Source organism: Medicago sativa, chromosome 6 (genome assembly GCF_051527215.1).
Source record: "Medicago sativa cultivar Bolivia chromosome 6, Bolivia_mono, whole genome shotgun sequence".
Lineage (NCBI taxonomy): Eukaryota > Viridiplantae > Streptophyta > Magnoliopsida > Fabales > Fabaceae > Medicago > Medicago sativa.
In genome coordinates, this window is record NC_140754.1 from 5294159 (window position 1) to 5317563 (window position 23405).

Sequence of the window (23405 nt, forward strand, 5' to 3'; positions counted from 1 at the left end):
TACGATGTTGAAAGGTCTCTTGTACTCAAAAGACAACATGCCTAAGGTGATTGTCACCGATAGGGATGGTACTTTGATGAAGGCCGTTGGCACAGTTTTCCCTGAAACATACACCATGCTTTGTTATTTTCATATTGGGAAGAATGTAAGGTCCAAGTGCATCATAGATTGTAAAGTGGTGCCAAAGGCTCCTAAGGGTACAAAACTAGACAAGAAAGAATTGAAGAAGAACAAGATGAAGAATAGCGATGTTATTGAGAAAGTGGTGAATGCTTGGAGGGAGTTGGTTGAATCTCCCACGGAGGAATCATATGCAAGTAATTTGTTGAAATTCAAAGCGGTATGCATGCCATTTCCGGAATTCAATAAATATGTCGAAGAAACGGTTTTGAACCTTAAGGAGAAATTTGTGAGGGCATGGACGGATAAAGTCTTGCATCTAGGGTGTAGAACCACCAACATTGTTGAATCCGCTCATGGTGTTTTGAAAAAATATTTGAGGAGTAACGTGGGTGATTTGGCATCATGTTGGGATGAAATTCGCAAGATGTTGGCAGTGCAATTTGGTGAAGTACAAGGTAGTTTCGGGAGGAACAAAACGATGTTTGAGCACAAATACAAAAAGATCAAGATGATGAAAGAATTGGAGGGTTATGTTTCTAGAAAAGCATTGAGATTTATCTATGATGAATTGAAACGCTCCAAGACATTCGGATTTGGTGAGGAAGATTGTGGTTGTGTTTAAATGACAACCTACGGGTTACCTTGTGCGTGTATTATTGCCATGAAGAGCAAGCAAAAATTGCCTCTTGTCTTGGATGATATATACCCTCATTGGAAAAGGTTGTGTGTACAAGGAGAGAAGATTGATGATGACTTTTCCGTGATGGAAGAGTGGAATGGCATTCAAGAACTTCTCAAGAAAAGCCCTTACAATATGAAGTTCCACATCAAAGAGATGATGCGTCAAATTGCATTTCCGGAAACCACATTTTTGTCTCCGCCTTTGAAAAAGGTGATAACCAAAGGAGCACCTAAAAGGAAGAGGACTACACTCAAAGTGTCATCAACGGGTCGAATCCCCTCTAGGTGGGAGACCATTGATTCTCAAAATCCAGATAGTCAACCTTCACAACCAAAGAGGTCACTTCCAAAGAGGAAAGATGCACGCCTTGGCACTTACTCCCGCTCACAAGCTTCATCCTCCACTTCAAAACCGTTTTGGAATATCCCATACATTTCACAAATTCCAAATATCATGAGGCCTTTTGTTGAAGAAATTGTGAATGTTAAAGGGGATGGTCATTGTGGATTCCGGGTGATAGCTAGGCACTTGGGGATGGATGAGGAAGATCATGTATTGATTCGTCAAGCACTTATTCAAGAGTTGAGAAATCATAAGAGTGACTACATGCCGATATATGACACGGAGGAGCGTTATAAAATAATCTTGAATGGTTTATACCCTCTTAAACGTACAATTGGTGTTGCGCCTCCAGATAAGTGGATGACCACTCCGGATATGGGTCACATTATTGCTTCTTGCTACAAAAGACCCGTTGTTCTATTGACTTTGTCCGAAACGACGGGTGGTGTATGTGAGACATATTTTCCAATCCGAAGTGCTCCTCCACTTAATCCACATTCCAACATCATGTGTCTTTGCTTAATTCCCGATCACTATCTTCATGTGATTTTGAAGGAAGGTTGTCCGTTACCACCGAGTTGTAAGGAGTGGATGAACAACAAGTTTGGTGAGGCGGAGAATTGGCATTTTGCGTTTTTGGATAAACAAAACGCTTTCAATGAACTCATGTCTAAGGAGCCTAAGCAGCCAAAGAAACCAACAAATGAGCACAATCCAATTGTTTGTGGTGATACTCCCACCCCGCAAAAAAAGGAACAAGAATTTGAATGGACGGAGGACATGGAAGAGGACGGCAATTTAGGAATATCACTAGACCTCTTAGATAGGTTATTATAGGTTAGGAAAGTTATAGGTCGGTCGGTGTTCGTCCTATTTTTTGGTGGTATTACACCCCGACATATTTTTTGGTGGCCGGTTATGTAATTTGTATATTTTTGGCCAATATGTAACTAATATTATATATATTAAATGAAATGAATTATTTTTTTGGTGGCCGGTTATGTCACACCAATTATTGCTTGCATTACTTACTTTGTATCTAATTATTCAACTATTTATTTTATCTCATTTATCTCATATTTGTTTTTCATTATATTTTTGTGAAGTTTGTGAGGTGAAACATGTCTGAAGATGCACAAGATCCGGTTAAACTTGAAGTCCGTTATGTAGATGTGAAAAAGAGGGCTTGGTTCACTATAAACCCCACCGACAAGTTGGACGAGTTGAAGGCAAAGCTTGACGACTTCTTTATCCATATTGGTTCAAATCATAGAACACGTGATGTGATAGTAAATGTGTCAGGCTTGTACTTGGGGGAGGATAAGGAAGAGGACTTCTGGAAGACCGTGTATTATCCACAACTTCTCAAAGATGATAGCGACATTGATTTCATGTTTAGGGTAATGGTTGAGAATAATACTTTGTATCTTTTTGTCCGATCCGTTGAAGTGTAATCGTTATTTAAGTGTAATAGTGTAATGTTTGACCGTTTATGTGAGACTATGTAATTTTATAAATTTATGGACAAATTTATGTAATTTGGATCGTTTACGTGTCATTAAGTGTGTTTAAATGATTACGGGTCATTACCGGCGAATTTGTGTAATTTGAACCGTTTGGATCGTTATGTGTGATTATGTGATTGTGAAAAAAACGATGTTTTGGTGTAATTTTGATCAATTGTGTCGTATTATCCAATAATATTGTTAAACTGGCGTAATTAGGTTCAATTACGAGCATATTAGGGTTTGGACCCAAACTGCATTCAATGCACATCAGTACAGCATTTAATGTTGTTCTGATATATCAGTAGTGCGTGAGTTAACTCGCGCAAGTGTAATACATTGCGTGAGTTAACTCACGTAGTACTTTAATACATACATGACTATACGTGAGTTAACATGCGCATAGTTTTACTCTTGCGCATCTTAAGTCACGCAACGTTACTTAACTAACGCATAGTATTACACTTGCGTTAGTTAACATGCGCAAGGGCAAAATTGGCATGGCTGCAGGGTGCGAGCAAAACGTGCTGGGTGGAGAGCAAAATTCAACAAATTTTTTGTTCTTAGTTGCTAAATTGTGGGTCCAAGTATGCCATGTAGAATTTAACAATCACGGAACTTTTTTCTCCAATGCTATAACTCAACACACTTCCTATTTTACTTTATGTAGGCCCCTCATATTTCTTCTATCATTTTTCAATATATCTCTTCTCTCTCCTTTTCTTACTTTTTTTGTACTTTCTCGACGTAGTCACTGCTAGAACATGTTCTAGTGGGAGAACTGTTCTCCACGGTGTCATCCAGCTCATTGATCTCCAATGCATAGAACATAAAAATATGTTCATGTTTGCTAAGAACACTAGGAAAGAAAAGGCGTTGGAGATACTCTCATAAAACCTACAAGAGTGTTTTATCTTGGTTTTCGGGTGTCAAACATTGATTACGTTCGAACCTTTTAAACCGGTGATATCTTATTTTTTCTTGGGAAGGGAAAAAGTAAGCAAAACCCTTGAGAATCGAGGTCCGGGAGTTGTTTTCGCTACGGGAAGGTGTTAGGCACCCATAACGACTATAGTATCCTATAGGAACCGTCTTTATTTTCTACGCGCGCGCTTTATTTTTAAATGCTATTTTAAGAAAGTGATATTAAAACTAAGAGTATTCTAAGTGAAGAATTGGAGGGAGGAGGAAGTGTTTGAGTTTTTATTTTATTTGAATTGAAGGAATTTTGTTCCTTGCCTACGTACCCGTTTAAGGGATCAAATCCACCGTAGTTCTCTTCCAAAAAATGTTTTTGTTTTTGTTGGTTGATTTTAAGTTTGAAAATTGGAGTTTGAAGAATGAGAGAGAGGCCTTAAAGGCATGAGAATTTAAGAAAAGGTGAGGTTTGATTAGTTATTTTGGAAAAAAGTCAAGTATGATTAATTTTCATTGAAATTTGATTAAGAAAATAAAAGAGAAAATGCAATGGGATTTTGATCCCAAGGTTTATTTGGAAAAAGGTTTTCAAGTGATGTTGTTTCAAGTTTTTTGGAAAATTGATTTTTCTAAATGTAGATCCTAAACATTCGTCTAAACATGCAATCCTAAAACATACATCTAAACATGCATATCCTAAGCATATATCTAAAGTAACCATGTGAGGTGTGTGCTAGTGTCGGTGCTCGTGTCGGTGTACATCATTAGAGTCCATTGTCCTTTACATCATGCCCTAATTACATGCTATGGTCTTGCAAGAATTTAAAATTGCATAAAAGTAAAGTACAAAAAATCCTAAGTGTTACATTCTAAGCCTTTGCATGAAAATTAAAGTGTATGATAATAAGGACTAAGAATATAAGATGGAGGATGAAATGCTTATGAAACAATGAACAAGTGGTTAGTGATAAAAGGCATGGTATAGTAGAAAAATTGGCAAAGAAATAAGGCATGATAACGTGGTAAAATGGCAAGAAAAAGTGACAAAAATGCACCTAATAGAACACCAAAATTCCAAGGCGAATGCAAGACCTATATCTCTCACATTTTGATCTTTTTCAAGTATTTTTAGGTTCAGCCCCAATGTGAGTGTTACAATGAAATTATGAGCCAAGTAATCGTAGTATACTACTAAGCCAATTTGGCACTAATTCACATGTTAAAAATAACAAGTAACTTCCTAACTAAGCAACCAATTATCACATATCTAAAACAGCACCAAAACACCAAATCAATCACCAAACAATACTCCAAAATTATCCAACAAGCCACAATTATTATGAACCAAACAATTGGAATTAAAACACGCAAAAACTCCACAAAATTGGACAAAACAACACAAAATTCAAACAATTTCTCCATGTATTTTCTCTAACAATTTTCAGCATACAAAATTAACAAGAAACAATCCTAAATCGTTCAACAAAAATTGCAACAAGAATTCACCAAATTTTACAAGCTTTTCATCAAGATTTTTCAACAAAAAGTAAAAGAAAAAGCATTAAACCAAGGCAAAATAATTTTATAGTATTTCTTGATCAATCTTGACATGCAATATATCAAAATTGATCAAAATATACTAGAAAAATTATAGGAATTTTCTTGGAATTTTTCAAAGAGATTTTAGGCATGCAAAGGTGTATTCAGCAGGAAGTAGCGTAGTAAACAGCAAGAAAATAAGGAGAAAGTAGTAACAAAAGTCCAGGCCCAAGGTAAATGGATCCTGGATCATCCAAACGCGTGAGGAGCGTTGGATTGATCCAGCTAGATCTAACAGTTGAGGAACAAGAAGAAGAAAACCAAGTGAACCGGTCCGGTTCAAGCGAACCGAACCGGTTCGTTTACACCTATAAAAGCCATTTCCGGTTTATTTCCTTCATAATTCTTTCTTCTTCCTCTCTCTACAAATTTTTAGTGAGAGAAGGTCTGCAAATGCAGCCTTCTTCTCCGATCAACCTCCACCGGTCCGGCGCGGTGGCCGACCACCGCGAGGTGGCGGCACCACCGCGTCGGAAATTTTTTTTTGCCCGATCCAATTTTTTTTTAGCTTTTTAACAATCCTTTTTCGTTCTAATCATGAAACCGGGCTTAGTTTTTCAAGAAAATCAACGGTGAAGCGTAGATCTAAGTTTGAAGTTTGAGAAATTTTGAAAGAAAAAGTGACAAAAAAGATGGTAAAAAGCTTCTAAATCCTTACCTCAAGTCGAATCCGGTTCGCAAGCGTTCTTCCCTCTCCGGTTAAGCTCCGACCCGAGTTTTTTCCCCCCCTTTGTGGTGGCCGAAATCGGCCTTGCACTTGTGGAGGGAGATGAGTCCGAAAATGATTTTTCCGGCGGTGAATAGTGATGAACAGTGACGTGAATAGTGATGAACAGTACCGAAAATTGCTATATATGGGTCTTAGGATGATTCTTTTGTGATAATATTGTTGATTTGATGATTTTTGTGGTTGTTGTGGTTAGTTAGGGTGGCCGGAAAAGTTTGTTGTGGTGGTTAGAGTGGTGGTTTGGTGATGAATGTTCAAGAATGTTCCTGAATATTCATGAGATTTTTGTGATTTTGATTTGTTTTGATGGAGAGAGAAAAGATGAAAGTGTTTGTGATGATGTGTAAAAAAATGAGTAGTGTTTTGACTTTGACTGATGACTGGGCTTTTATAGATGATGTGTATGATGACTGGACCAATGGAATAATGACACGTGGCACTGGACTTGTAACAAACTCTTGTGGACCAATCTGCAATTAACTGAAATAAACGGACTAAAATGCAAAAATGACAAAAAAGGACTAAAAATGTAATTAAAATAAAATTGGTAAAAAATGTAATTTGAAAACAACGTAAAGTGAAACGATTAAAAAATGACAAAACGGACTAAAACGAACCAATTACTTAAATGAGGTACTTTAACGTAACCTCTCTCTGCCGAAATTTCATGTGAAAAGACCAAAATGCCCTTGGGGACTAAATTGACTTAAAACGACTCAAATGTAATTCTAAAATGATTTTTAACAAGGAAATTAAGCAAGAGTTTATACAAACAAATTAAAAGACTCAGAGACAATTTTTAGAATTTAAACAGAGTTTTAACACATGAAAAGACTAAAACGCCCCTAGGGGCTAAACTGACTCAAAATGATTTCAAATGCAATTTTGAAATGGATTTTGACATAGAATTGAAACAAGGACTTATACAAACCAATTGAAGAGACTCAAACAATTTTTCAAAGATTGAAAGAAATTTTAACATAGGAAATGACTAAAATGCCCTTTTATATGAAATTTGCAAGCAATATTGAAATAATATGCAGAGAAAGATGCAATTGATCAGAGACAGTTCAAATAGCTTGAAATGCAAGAAAAGAAGAATTGAGTTAGTATTTTTAGGTCCAAAATTAGGGTATAACAAAGAGTTCCGCTATATATGCACTACAATTCCCCAAAAAATAATGAGAAACCTCCAAGCCAGTTCCCATCTAATCCTCTAACAAGACCATCACAACCTACTCTGCAATCATGTTTACTAGAACCATTTGTATTGAGCTTAATCCTACCCCTCACCGGAGGACAATTCTAACTCACCACCATCTCCATCACCTTTGGTGTCTCAATCAAAATATTTGTCACCTTCTCTACAACATGATAATCACTAGCAATAGTAGCAAACCAAGACAATTGTTTTTGCCTTAATTGGTCTCCGATATTTTTGTACACGTACGTGTATTTCCTTGTTCCTCCACGACCATAAGGCATGACAAGAGATAGCCATATCCTTAAGACATCGATGCATTACATGCACTTCAATTTCAAAAAATTTATCACACAACCCACACATAGGACTTCCAATATCCATCAATCTTTTTGAAACTTGTTAGCAACATATCACGATAGATTGTCCATATGAGATAGTAAACTCTCTTCCGCATGCATAATTTATACTCACACCAGTTACTATTACAAGTAAAAATTTATTTGTCAGGTTCATTGACTAACTGATGTATTTGTTCTATACTATAGACAAAATACATCAATTATTCAATAAATCTAAAAAATAAAACTTTAATTTGCTTATAATAGTGATTCCCCAAAACACCTGTCAGCTGAAGTTCATAGTCATGTCAATAAAAACCTATGAAGCATGGATACGGACACCAGACATGACACGAACACTGACACGCCGACACAGCTAATAATTTGAAAAAATCACATAATTAAGTGTAATTACAAGTGTCGGTATCGGACACGACACATGTCCGACACCGGAACACGCTTAATCCGAGAAGTGTTTGTGCTTCGTAGATAAAAACAAAGGCCTTGTCCACTAATACAACAGAAAGGATTTGAAGGTTTATATGGAAAAATATCATTTGTCGATCACCATGAGCTTCCCCACACCATAATAACAGACAATGAGACTCAATTTTCTAGTTAAAGAAAGGTTCCAAGATTTCTGTGATGAGTTTGGGATTCAGTTGAAGTTTGCATCGGTTGAACATCCCCAAACAAATGTGAAAGTTGAATGGTTAATGCATGTTAAACCCTTTCAAACAATAAAGAAATTATATTCATGAGGGATGATGAATAATATATGTGTTTCCATTCCAAAATATTCATTAGATTCCCATAGTTGATTTATGCAAAAGATATAGCACAAACATAGATATTCCTAAATAAAATAAAAAATCATTACGTAAAGACAAAATATCATTCTTACAATTAAAATGAAAAGTAGACGTCTTTGCAAATATAAAGAGTGAAACTACAAAATAAAATTGATAAAGTAAGATCCATATTATCATAAGATAGCTTCTAGAATTTCCATATGCTTAACAATAATTATGATATGTATGGACTTACAAGCCATTACGTATACAAGATAAAATCCTTTAAACCAAAATCATAAACTTTCAATTGGGAGAAGACCATCCTTATAAATTATGATTTGGCAATAATACTCCCATCCTTTAATACCAATCTCTTCAATGATTCGAGTACTCAAATCAAACCAGACTAGTCGTTCAATGCAAGGTAAGGGATCAACAATGAATATTTTTGTCCATGATTCCTTGACACCAAGTTCACCTAGTATCCTAACATGAAAAGTATTTTCTTGATCTTGTAATATGAAAGCAATGGACCCATTTAACAACGTCAAATGCAAACTATCATAAAGTTCAACCACACTTGAGAGCAAAGGTGTTGTAAGGAATACCTCATTGTATAAGTCAAATGACACCATGTGTGGCTCAACACTATGACAATTACTTTCATCAGTTGAACTCAACCAGTGACACATTCCATCCACATACACTTTCTCATTTGGACTATTTTCACCGTTACAACAAGGAATTTGAATATTAAGTTTCCTCCAAGAATTGCTTCTTAGACTATATATCTCCCACATGGGGTCGACATATGAATCTTCCTCCCATTGCTCATCTATGTCGATTATGTAAAAGAAACTTAGCCTCCGGATCACCTTATAATCATCTCTAACATGATCATAACCAAAACCATTAGAATACACCAAAGCTTGCATATAACGTGATTGAAACTCGAAAGGGCTAGATGGAATGATCCTGAACTCATTTGTAGTAGGGTTCCAAAATACACATTTTGGGTAATCGCTAAGATCTTGTGCAAGACAAAGAGTCCCATTGACACTAGTTTTACTCAGAATATATATTAAACTATCATCTTCATGAAATGAAGGTGGCCAATCTACTTTGACCATATTCTCAAATCTCTCACCAGAAAGTAAATACAACGTAGATTGAGGTGTTTCACTTGAAAAAAAGATTTGTTGTTGAGTTTAGGAGGATATAAGTATCATCATAATAAGAATGATTACTAGAAATAAAGTAGTTGCGATACATGTTCAAGAAGTATAGATTTTCAAACAAGAGGACCCATGATTTACATACGCATCCAAATCGTTTTAAAGATTTTAGAGGCAATTTTGAAAGGATAGAGAGGGCGAGATCTTCAGATATATGATTGCTAACCTTTACATTCATAGCACCCACGGATTTCTTCCTCTTCAAATTACACATCAAGTTTTATCTTGTATTTATAATGAGATTGGTGGAGCCCAATCAAGCCTGTTTAACGTATTACATCATAAAATATTAAATTGGTGAAATAAATTTAAGTAATCTCTATTATATATATTTGCGTTATTTTTTTTCTAAAGTACACATGTCACCTCTCTATTCTAAGCATCATTTAATGTGATATCATTTAATGTTATATATGCTTAATTAGTTGGTAAGCGAAAATTAGTAGCCTAAAATTAGTTTAAAAATTTATTGTTTTGTTATTGAATAATTATAGTTAGTAGTCAAATTTCTAAATTATTTCTCAATACATCAGTTAAAATTTTATATCGAATGATATTTTAACATGTGTCATTATTGTGTTGTTGAGCCAATTATATCGCATCATTGTTACATCTTATTTTTTGGTTTTTTAGTGCTTCAAATTTTGTTTATACTTTTTTTATATTCCAAATTTTGTTTTTACAAAAAAAGTATGAAATGATCAATCTTTAATTTTATTTGGTCAACAAAGTTTAACTACGCAAAATGTATTTTTTTTTACTCTACCACGAACAATTTTATTACCTTAACTGAAGAGTTGATTATTTGCCGCACTCATTTTCGCTAATCATGTATGAATTTGTCTATCTTTTAAAAAAAAAGGATTAATTTGTCTAATCATGGAAATTTCTAAGCTACGATATGATTCATGTAATCGAAAGTATTAATTTACCTTTATTAAGAAGATTCTAAGCCAATGTAATATTTATGTACCTGAAAAAGTGATGATACAACAACTTTCTAATTGACTAAAGGTGTTAATCACGTCATTAAAAAGAGTTTCTCCAATGGTGGTTTAACATGTGTCAATTTTGTTTTGTTGAACCAATCATATTGCTTGATTTTGGTTTTATTGTGTCATATATTTTTTTTCTTCATATTGCTTCAAATAATATTATACTTAAGCTCTTAAACTATATATATCAGATGTTTTATTCGACTCTTTCATCTGCTTTCTTCTTTCTTCATCTTTCTGCAACCACATATCAGCTTCTTATGTTTGTTTTGCTTCATGTTGTGCTTGATTCTTAAGTCCATATATTTCTTTCTCTCTTATATTTTCGCTCAATTTTTTGTGTGTATTGAATCAATTTATTTTGCCTTTTTTTTTCAGATGTTCAATTATTTCATGTGAAGAAAGACTATAAATGATTGATGCGAGTGACGTGAAATTGACACCGTTTTTCAAGAATTTAAGCAAGATTTGAATGTCTGTCATATATACATCGTTTCTTATTATGAAATTCGTGAAAATTTATTATTCATTTCATTGATAAAGTCTTTTATTGTTATTGCACACTATCTTTTTACAATATACAAATATATGTAGAAGGCTCATACATTCAAAAATAAGGAATGCATTTCAATTTGAAATTTCTACCTAAGGCATGTGTTAAAGGATTTGAATAATATTTATTTTTTCTCGCATCTGTTCTTCTAATTTTCTGACTTCCGTTTTTTTTTCTTTCAAAGCATTATAATAAATTGCATATTAAGGACTGATTTAACTTCTCTCAAACATCCTAACAAGACCGACTGACATGACATGTTTTAGGACCCTGCGAATGTCGTTATTCTCTAATAATAAAATATATGAATTAATTTCGTCCAAAATATATATGATTTAAAACACTCATTATGAATAATTTTTTTTTTTAACAAATCAAAATGGAATATATTGCTCAAAAGAGAGTGAATCACCCCGTACAAGGTGTGTTAAAGTGATGAAACACCCAAAGTCTGTTACAAACCACAGTCACCTAACAAGAAAGCCACCATCTAAAAAAGAAATACAAAGAATAATTACATGACACCCATACAAAGTAGTGGGTATCTCCACCAATCATGAAAACCACACGCAATAGGTACCGGATGCAAAGAAAGCCACAAAAAGGAAGTTTGCTTCACTTTATCAACAATACTAGAAGGATCAAATACCGCATTTTTGAAGACACAGTTGTTTCTTTCCTTCCAAATTACCCAACAACAAGCCAACCAAATGACCTTAAGATAATAATGAGTACATTGTGGTAAGCCTGCCAAATGAATAAAGTGAACATAATGGTCTGTAACTCATTATGAATAATTAAATGTCGCTTAGCTCAGTCTGTTGGGACAATGCATAAAATATGCAAGGTCCAGGGGCCAAACCCCGGCCACTACCATCCAGGGTTCAAACCCCACCCACTACCAAAAAAAAAAGAAGAACTACCAAAAAAAATAAAAAAATGTCACAAGCATTTTCTTAATTACAATTATGCACATTTAATAAATGCTAAAACACTCTTATTTAACTATTTTTTTATTCTATCATTAAAAATCTCAATTAATAAATGCTAAAAAGTCAGAATCGTTTAATAGTTTATTGTCATTCAAGAAAAATAAAAAACTTACTCTACTCAGTTAGCAAATTCTTTTTTAAGGGAGTGAGCCAATTTTTTTTAATGTTTTAATATATTCATTTTAAAATTAACTTTATATTGTAAAATTAACATTTGCCTTAATTTTTTTGAAAAGTACACATGGCATCTTCAAATTTCTCATCTCATTTAATTTTTTTTATCAACCAATCAAAATGGATCATGACTCATTTATTTTTTATTAGCCAATCAAAATGGATCATGACTCATTTATTTTTCATTAGCCAATCAAAATTGATCATGACATGATTTTTTTCTTATATATAGACAAATTGTTTTTCATTATTTTCATCTACCTCTTCCTCTCATAAAAAAAAAACCACTTTCAACCACATTATCTTTTCTTTTATTTGTTTATTTCCTATTTTTTTTTATTGTTTGATTAACATTTCTTATTCTTATGTTACTTTTTATTGTGATTTTGTGTGTGTGAAGAATATTGTGATTTCTTATTCAAAATTGGTGTTTATATGTTCTTTGTCTTTTACCGGATTCTTATTTTGGACTTGGAAGCCAATCAAGAGAAAAGAAGAAATGCATCACATATCAATTAAAATATATATGAAGTATTTATTTTTATGTAGTATTTGTTTTTGGAAATGATGTTTATCAATTTTATTGATTGTTGATATTTTATTGTTATAAAGCTATGATCAAGGTCATGTATAACATAAAGTTTTTACCTTTTTCCAAACATCATGCCTTGAACTTGAGGAATCCATGTTTCGTATATCAATATACCTATGTTGGAACATAGTACCTAAAAAACTAAGCAAGTAGCAAATCTATAACCTTCATTTTTTTTAGATAACTGAGGATATGGAAGGTCAAATCGAAAACACACTAACTCATGGATATGGGAGCATATGAGAGAAAGAGGAAATACCACCGGGAGACCAAAACTTAGACTAACATTGACACCTTAACTAACTTAATCAATATTATCATTGGATTAAAATCAATCAATGGCTAAAATTTGACATCAAATTAACTTTGACACTTTAATGTCATTTAATCCTAACCCATTTTTATATATTGATTGAGGGTATTTATTTGATAAAAAAAAGTATGTCACTATTCCCTACTTCAAAAAAACTAATGTGATTTTTTGTTTGCAAGGCTAGGAAATGAAAAAAAAAATGACTACAATCTCAAGAAGGTTCATATTGCATCAGCAACAAGCATATCCCAAAGGCCTGGCGAAAGAAAAGCGTGAACGAAATGGTGAATATCAAAAGAAGTGCAAAACATGAATTAATAGCTAATGTGATTTTCTTACTTCAAAAAAAAAAAAAAAACCAATGTGATTTTCCTTAAAAAAAGCTAATGTGATTTAGCAAGATTTAGGGGGGTGTATTGGATTAGGATTTTGAAGGACAATTTTTGCTTAAAAAAGTCTCAAAGATTTTAAAAGATTTTGTAGGATTTTAATGACTTTCATGATTTTAAAAGACAATCATGATTTTCAATTTGGATTTCAATGGATTTACATCATAAGATTTTAAAGGATTTTATGGATTTATAAGATTTCAAAAGATTTTATGAATTTTAAGGACTCATTAAAAAGAAATGATTACAACACACTCTCTATCATAATATTTTGAATACATACTCTTATTTTTTTATTTTATTTTTATGAGAGATAGAGAGAGGGGGAAGAGAGGAGGGAGAGAAGAGAGGAGGGAGAGAAGAGAGGAGATAGAGGGAGAAGAGCGATATATATACACCCTCCGGTCACAAATATAAGCAAAAACTTACTTTTAGGTTCATTCAATAAATGATGTATATGGTCTATTTAATAGTCCACATACATCATTTATTGAATGAACCTAAAATGTAAATTTTTGCTTATATTTGTGACCGGAGGGTGTATATATATATATATATATATATATATATATATATATATATATAGAGAGAGAGAGAGAGAGAGAGAGAGAGAGAGAGAGAGAGAGAGAGAGAGGGAGGGAGGGAGGAGAGAGAGAGGGGGGAGAAAAGAGAGGGTAGAGAGAGAGAGAGACGAAGAGAGAAGGGAGAGAGAGAGAGAGGAGGGAGAAAAGAGGGGAGAGATGGAAGGGAGAAGAGAGAAGGAAGAAGGGATAAGAAAGAGATAGTAAAAACTTTTAAAGAAAAACAATCCCAAGAAATCTTATGTCTTCATGAAAGACTTTTTTTTGTTAAAATTTCACTAGACAATCTCACAAAATCCATCAAAATCTAATTTATTAAACAATCCTTTGAAATTTGAATGATTTTGAATACCATGAGACTTTTTTTAAGTGATGAAAAGTCTTGATTGAATACCTCAAGACTTTTTTAAAATGACAAAGAATCTTGATTGAATACCACAAGACTTTTTTAAATTACAAAAAGTCTTGATTGAATACCACAAGACTTTTTCATAATTAAAAAGTCTTTTAAAATCCTTTAGAATCCTAATCCAATACACCCCTATTAAAATTTTCCTTTTTAATTACTTCTTTTTTGTTATTATTACTTACTCATATTAATGTAGTAATTTTTAATTTTTATGAACATTCAAAATCAAATCGAGAATGAGAAGATTTTCACGTGCCAAAGCAATTGTCCTTTTTTACGGTGTAAATTTTATAATTTTATAATTGCAATGGTACCTATGCAAATCTTTTTTCATTTTTAATTTCACTAAGATAGTAAAAAAAATGATGTTAACCCTTTACAGCCGATTAAGGATCCATTTCCTAAAAAAACAAATACCCATATATTACCAAAAAAAAAATTGTGAAGAAAAAAATATTTATGAGTTGATTATTGTTTGTATAATATTACCAAGTTTACTCTGCTAAAAAAACAAAAATTTACCAAAAATGGTAACAATCACGTTTGGATTGAATCTGTGTGAGACACACCAAAATATAAAGTTTTTTTAATTGTTTTTCTTAAAAAAAAAATTGGTAGATGCAAATTTCACTATTGTAAACAAATAAAAAAATAGCTTCATTTTTTTCAATTAAATCTCTAGATTAAATTAGGAAAGTGTCTAAATGATTTTTTTAAAAAACTCGGTATCTGACCCATGACCGATTAATTCTGGTAACCATTCTCATATCCGCTAGAGGGGACCATTTAAAGGCAAATCAAACTCTGTACAGGCTAGCCTACTCAAATTTGCATAAGAGGATTCAAATTTGATACCTTGAGATGATCACATTTCAAGGTGTAAAGCATACACCAATGGTTCGACAAAATTGTTTAAAAATGATATTTAGAAAGAAATATACTTGAACATGTCTTTTTAAGAAACTAAGAATAAGGTTCTTGCTAAATTGTGCCTTGAAGACACGAGCTAAGAAGGTAAAATTATAATTAAAAAAATTAAATTTGTATTGAAAAATAAAATTTTGAACTTTCAAACTAAAAAATACACAACTTCCAAGATTTCATTTATGTGTTTAATTTCTTTATTTGTACTATAAGGACATCTCTATTATATACAAATGTCTTCCTAAAAATCAAAAGTACACATTGCATCTTCATATTCTAAAGACCATTAAAGTCTAATTCACCTCATCTAAAAATCGAAAGTACACATTGCATCTTCATATTCTAAAGACCGTTAAAGTCTAATTCACCTCATAAAAAAGTTTACACATGTGATTTATTTGACAAGACAATGTGTCTATGTAAACATGCATTAATATTTTTATTAATTACCTTATTTATAAGCGGAAAGCTGTAAAAGTCTTATAATGACAAAAGAATAATTGAATTTTTTTATCACTTATTAATCATGTTTCAAAGGCAACCATCAAATTATCATCATTGTTTGATTTCTCAACCAATCAAATGTAGTCATGTACTCTTTGCCTTAACTTTCTACCAATTAGAGTAACTAAATCATCATAGGTTTCAATCATACACGAATTTGTTAACAAGTTGTGTGTGTGTGTGTGTGTGTGTGTGTGTAGGTACAACAAATATAACTTACTAACAAGCAAAATCTTCAACTTTCATCTAGCATGTTGACGTGACATTTTTTCTTGGGCTTTAATTTTTCCTTTTTTTTTTTTTCGTTTCTCAAACATGAAACATATCATTGATGTCATTACAAGGACCATTGAATTGCTTCTAAAATGCAAGGACCAATGAGTACGAGTATATGATATAACATAACAAGTATGTGTAACATCATAGTTTAAGTATTAAGAATTTAAAACCTTTTCAACTCAAATGGAGTTTTACTTTAAGATTTGAACTTAAAACATCATAAAAATGACTTTGAATAACTTTATTTAGAAGAAAGATTTACAAAATATTTACATTTACATAAAAGACACCTTTTAAAATATAGCGGATAATGAGACCCTAAACTAGACTCTACTGTGATCCGGCCTCTGATGATACTTTGAAAATTACTTATACCTGATAAATAGAAATAAACATGGGTGAGAGTATGAGTGTATGTCATTGCAAGGACCTTTGAATTGCTTATAAAATTGATTTAATTCAAATTATTTTTGGTCAATTTGTTTTGATAAAAAAAAAACGGATCCTAAAAATATGTCAGATTATATAGTTGATTTAATTATAATATTACAAACAATATCATTTTTTTTCTACAAAAGATGCAGAATCATCTTAGCATTTAATGAAATATCAATTATCTAATTGAATGTATTTATTGATTTTCCTTGATTGTGTTTTTCCGATGATGTTAGAGGTTCTTGGTACAAACTCGGATGAAGAAGAAAAAAATTAATTTTGTTTTGAGAAAGAAATAAAAATTAATCTAACAACTAATTATTAAATTTGCCATTAAAAATGCCTTTGTTAAATATGATATCTTTTTTCTTAATTAAATACATTAAATATATAACTTTTAACCTATGATGATCAATAAAATCTCATGTCTTTCATTTTAAATAGTATTCTAGACATTTTTTAAATTAAAAATAGAAAATAATTGATATTTTAAGGATCGTTTCTAATAAGTATTCTTAAGATAAAAATTTATGGAGAAAAAACAAAAAAAAAAAAACTAGAAGACGTAAACCTAATCTGATAAAAAATTAGGGACATAAATTGAATCCAAGAAAAGAGCTAACATGAACTAAGTTGTATAATCACATTAGGTTAAAAACAACCACATTAATTGACACTACATCTTCCTCAAAATCCTTAAGACATTAGATATATGGATCATCTCATTTATATGTTTCTCTTCATCTACTGATGCATTCAATATGGAACTTTAACTCACATATGACACATTAACATCACTCTATTTAGTGTGATTTAATGGATGAAGCTTTATGTTCATTTCTTTCATGAGTAAAGAGAAAGTAAATTAGGAAATGAAAGATGATAAAAAAAAATCTAAACATGAGAAAAATGATAATGAATATCTCCACAATCAAAAGAATACATCATAGAGTTCAGAGCTATGAGGAAGCCTACAATGAATTGGATCATTACATTTGTCTAAGAGAAACCTCACAAATGAGATTGACACCACATTTTTATCTAAAATCTTTAGATACATGTATATGAGTCATTTCACTTCTATGTTATCCATCATCTACTCTTCCATCTAATGTAAAATTTTAACTCTCTCTCTCTCTCTCTCTCTCCAATGTGCGACTCTGTGTCCATAATTATGTGACATACTACATAGTCAAACAAGGTCACATGGAGGCACAACATGGTCAAAAAGGTGGATTGATGTAATTTAATGGATTGGGGTTTATGTTCCTATCTTTCATGAGAATAGAGATAGAAAAATTAGAAAAAGAAAGAAGATCATGAAAAATAAATTTCAGATTAAGAGATATGATAGTGGTAAAAAAAATAAGAATTGTGTGTTTTGTCCATAAGGTTATAACAAATAGAGTGAATTTATAGTAATTTTATCGGTTTATTGAAGGAGTTTGAGATATTTGGGTAATTAATTTACCAAAAAATTAAACTCAATTAAAAATACGCCACAACATTTAAAAATGTTCAATAAAGATGTATTTTGTCAACTCAACATAACACGTCAACGTTTTTCTATCGTGAAATCCCAACGAAGACCAAAACTGAAGGAAGTTGAAATAATAGAGATTGATATTATAAAATATTGCATGAAAGCGAACAACATCAAAAAACTTCAATTTAATATAAAAATTATACAAACAACGTTGAAAAAACTAACGAAATAATTCATCAAAATGTTTAGAGTTTCAAGGCCACCAACAATGAGTTAGATCATCACAAAGCACACAACTGAGATTGACACCACATCATCACCTAAAACTTTAAAATATTATGTATATTGGTCATCTCACTTATATGTTTTTCAAGATCTACTTGCATCTATTGTGGAACTTTAAGTCACAATTGACACTTTAACATATCTCCCATAAGTGTGAGACTCTTGCGTATGAGGTCTGGTGACATAGCCAACTAAGGTCAACCAGAGGCACAACATGGTAAAAAATGTGGGTTGATAGTGGTTTGATGGATGGAGGTTTATGATCATCTTTCATAAAAAAAGAGAAAGAAAATTAGAAAAAGAAAGAATATAAAAAAGAAATTTAAAGATAATAGAAATGATAAGGGAAAAAAGTAGTGTGTGTTTTGTCCATTGAAGTGTTAGGAATAGAGCGAGTTACTGATAATTTTATGGGACAGTTGAAGGAGTTGAAGATTTATCAGTAATTATTTCACCCAAAAAGAGAATCAATTAAAAAAATATCACATCATTTTTAAATGTCTGATAAATATGTAATTTGTTAATTTAACATAACACGTCTACATTTTTCTATTACTAGATCCCACCAAAAACCAAAAGTGAAGGTATTTAAAATAGTGGAGATTGGATAATTTTTTTCTTTCATGAAAGTGAACATTGAAAAACTTATATTTAATAGAAAAAAATTAAACTAATGAAATCCAAAAACTAAAAAAATAGTTCATCATAGTGTTTGGAGTTTTGAGTGAGCTTATAATGGATTGATCATCACATTTAACTAACAGAAACCCCAAAAATGAGATTGACACTACATCTTCACCAAAACCTGAAAGACATTATATATATTGGTCATCTCACATTCATGTTTCTCAATATATACTTTTGCTTTGAATGTAGAAGTTTAACTCACACATGACACATAAACATATCACTATTATGTGTGAGACAATCCGTATTTCTGATCTGGCGAGAGAGCCAAAAAAGATCAAAGGCATAACATGTTAAAAAATGTGGGTTGGTAGTGGTTTTATAGAGAAATATTTTTGTTCCTTTCTTTCATGAGAAAAAAGAAAGTATATTAGAAAAAGAAAGAAGACGAAAAAGGAATTTGAACATGAGAGAAATGAAAAGAGAAACAAGTAAGGAGTTATTGTTTTTCTCTAAGAGTATAAAGTATATAACGAGTTACTGGTACTTTTATACATTATTGAAGGAGATAAGAATTAATGTTCAATTAATTTACCAAAATATTAGACTCATAAAAAAAATGCCACGACAATTTAAAATGTCTAATAAACATGTATGTATTTTTTATGTCAGCAAAACACATCTACATTTTACTATTGTCAGATCTTATCAAAGATCAAAAGTGAATGAATCAAATATAACAGAGGTTGAATAATTTTTTGACATTTGAAAACTAAAATTTAAGATTAAAAATTAAACAAAACGACATTCAAAAACTAACAAATAAAATTATCACAACGTTGGAACTTCTGTGAGAGTCTGAGTTGAGTTGTATGATCACATTAGGCTAGGGTGTTCGCGGTGCAGTTTGGTTCGGTTTTGAGGCTAAAAGTCATCTGAACCACAAGATAAAAAAGCATGTGGTTTGGTTTGGTTCGGTTGACTTTTAAAGCACAATCCGAACCAAACCAAACCAAACAAATAAGGTTTGAGTTGGATCGGTTGGTGCGGTTTTTTTGAAACAATACAATTTTTTGTTTACAACATTAAAATCGAGTTAAAAAGGTAACACACAACATATTTTCAGCAAGGTTCCGACAATGTTTTTAATTTCATTCCACATTAAATTTTCATTTTCACCAAACAACATAAACCAAATTAAAAATGTGGACAAAAATTAATTCTATTATGTAAAAAATGTAAAATACTTATATTTTATCATTCTCTAAAAGTTCAAGTAGAACATAAATACATTTTTGAAATAAAAAAGCAAAGAAGAAACTTAACAAGAGAAAAAATATGTCATTTATAAAAGTTTTCATTGAGTTTCTATGAGTATTGGTCTAGGTGACATAGATTTTAATTAGTGTTTTTATTATGTTGCAGTTTGGTTTGGTTTGGTTCGGTTGGTAAAATGAAAACCGCAAACCAAACCAAACCATGTGGTTGAGTAAAAAAGTGATCCGAATACATCCAAATCAAATGCAGTTTTTTGCAGTTTCGGTTTGGATTGGTTCTGTTTGTGGTTTTTGTATTGGATTGGTTCAGTTTTGAACACCCTTACATTAGGCTAAGAGCAATCACACGAGTGAGATTAACATCAAACCTTCATCCAAAGTCTCAAGGCATTACAACATGGATCATATTATTTATATGTTGTTCACATCTACTCTTGCATACAATATAAAATTTTAACTTACACTTAACACATTAACATCTCTCCATTAAGTTTCAGATTCTCCGTGTTCGTGATCCACCACCTAGAACACTCCCTCTCCCCTACAACATTGAACCAGGATATCATACCACAGTTGGACTTTTTGGTGGAGCCAACAATAATGTGGATCAACACATCGGAGAAAGGGCAACAACACAGTGAAAATGAGACTACAGTTTCATCCAAAACGTTAAGGCTTAAGTATGAGTTTTTCACTCTTTTGATGTTCAACCTGCACTCTTTCATCTAATGTTGAACTTTAACGGACTTCTGCTACATCACAATATTATCTCCCTTAAGTTTGACGGAATTCTAGCCCGTGCTTGGCACGGGTGTCCATGCTAGTAATATTATAAAAGATTATAGCATCTAATGAATGGATGAATGACAACTTACATATGCCAAAAAAAATTCTTCCAAAAAATCAAGTAAAAGTTATATTTATAGAACCAGATTATAAAATAGTAAATAAAAAGAGAAATTCCCCTAAAAAAAAAAGATAAACTAATATATTTTTTATTTGCTTATTGTTATTGATTTGCCTAGTGATAACAACAGATGAAGTAAGGATCAAAATTTCATCAACTAATAAATGGAATAAATTACACATAATTGAAGTATTATAGAATTTTTCTCAAATTGATTTATGTATCTTCGTATCGAAAGACATAGAGAGTGTAATAAAAAATCAGATTATAGACATAGAGAGTAAGAACATGGTCTAAGCAACATTGCAACTAAGGAACATGATAATCACCAAACAAATTAGGAATTATTAAAATTAAACAAAAAATAGAAGAAAATAGAAGAACAAAATGAAAAGAATTTCATCATATTGAAAAAATGAAGAAAAATAAGGTATTAATGCAACTAAGGAACATGAATAAGAACACGTTCTTCATCATAGAAAGATGGAGACGTTAGTGTCCATCTTTCCTCTGATCATAGATAAAGTATCAGTGCAACACAAATGCACAAACACAGTACAAGTAAAAACCATATAATGAAGATTCAACATGAAAACTCAATGTAAAAACCGTACCTCTATGTAGTGGTCCTTTTCCTTGAACTGCCACTACATCACATGACTGCTCTAGATCTTTTGCTTTTCTCTCAAATATATAGTGTAGCTAATTCTCTGAAAAAAAATGTAATACTCACATGTTCTCCTCTTTCGTGGGTTAGTGTAGGATACTTATAGAAATTTTATGATATGGTGGATATGGAAACAAGGTGACGTTTACCGTGGGAATATCAACTAATTTTCCCATGATGGGAAATGCCTAATTCTACCATTGATATAATACTTATATATTGCATGGCTTAGATTGAAAGGGTTACTCTTCTTAAGATTGAAACAGAACCGGAGAGGTACCTACCTGCCATCACTACCAACTTCAACATTCATTTGTTTTTTATTTGATTATGACTATTTTTTATCTTACAGAAATTATTGTGTACATTGTGATTATGATTTGTGATCGAACTACATTTATTTATTAAACTGAATTAATTTATTTTTTTACTCAAAATTCAATTAAATTGAATTAATTTATATCTACCTATAAATGTTTTTTTATAATAAAATAATTTAAAGAAACAAAATTTGGGAACCGGAAAATTAGAAACCAGTTAATTTATATCTACCTATAAATGTTGTTTAGCCACTAAAATCCGTAAAAGCTTTTGTCTTTATTTACATTTTATATATCTCATAATTTTTTATTGTCAATCCATTGTAAATAAAAAATTTGGTCTTTAGTAGACGCTTAAGAGACTGTTTTGTAACACATCTCAATTAGCTTATAGCTTATAGCTTATAAGCTCGTTTGATAAAAAAAAAAGTTCTGTTTGGTAATACTTTTTCACCATGAACTTATAGCTTATTTCACGAGCTTAAAAGCTCTGTTTGGTAATACGAAGTGATAAAAAATCTTATCTTCTCTCACAAGCCTCAATAAAATATAAATATTTTGATTTTGACCCTTATAGATTTTTTTATCAATTTGTTGTTTCAATATTTTATAAAGATGAGTCTGTTTCTTTTGTAAAAAAACACCCGTTTAATAATATATTTTTTTTTATCAATTTTTTGGTTCAATATTTTATAAAGATGAGTTTGTTTCTTTAGTAAGAAAAAAAAAACCTTTTAATAATAGAGATAAACAATATCTATTTTTTACAAAAAGTAAATACAAATTGATCGAAAAATATTCGGTACTGACAAATTCTAAAATAAAATTAAGCCATATTCATAAATAAATGAAAATAGAACATGGAAATTGGCTTGATAAAAGAAAAAAAAAAGAACATGGAAATTAGTACAAAAGGTAAAGGTACAGTTCTTTAATTAGTAGAAAAGATACACTCATGGAATCTAAGCCATCCAATAATGGACTAGTATATCAATGGTAGAGGTGGGCATTTCCCATGGTGAGAAAATTAATCGATTCTCCCACCATAAACGTCACCTGGAAACAAATGAAAGAAAATAAATAAAATTAACTATGAAATCAATTGTATTTAACTGATTGATATTGTCCTTGTTTTTATTCTCTTTTTAGACGATTGTTTCCTATTTTTATTCTCTTAAACAATTCCATATTTTTTACTCCTAGTCCTCCTTCCTCCTTTAGCAATCCAA

General features: G+C 31.5%; 2 protein-coding genes and 1 pseudogene across 2 annotated transcripts; 2 read left to right on the forward strand and 1 right to left on the reverse strand.

The window, feature by feature from the left end:
• Positions 1-784: 784 nt before the first annotated feature.
• Positions 785-1984, forward strand: LOC146912271 (uncharacterized). The gene has a single exon (XM_085720708.1). The coding sequence runs from the start codon at positions 785-787 to the stop codon at positions 1982-1984; it is 1200 nt and encodes a 399-aa protein (XP_085576834.1).
• A 284-nt stretch (positions 1985-2268) lies between these two features.
• LOC146912272 (uncharacterized) lies at positions 2269-2601 on the forward strand. The gene has a single exon (XM_085720709.1). The coding sequence runs from the start codon at positions 2269-2271 to the stop codon at positions 2599-2601; it is 333 nt and encodes a 110-aa protein (XP_085576835.1).
• Positions 2602-8373: 5772 nt separating this feature from the next.
• On the reverse strand, positions 8374-9657 carry LOC146912273 (putative F-box protein At3g16210; annotated as a pseudogene).
• Positions 9658-23405: the final 13748 nt, after the last annotated feature.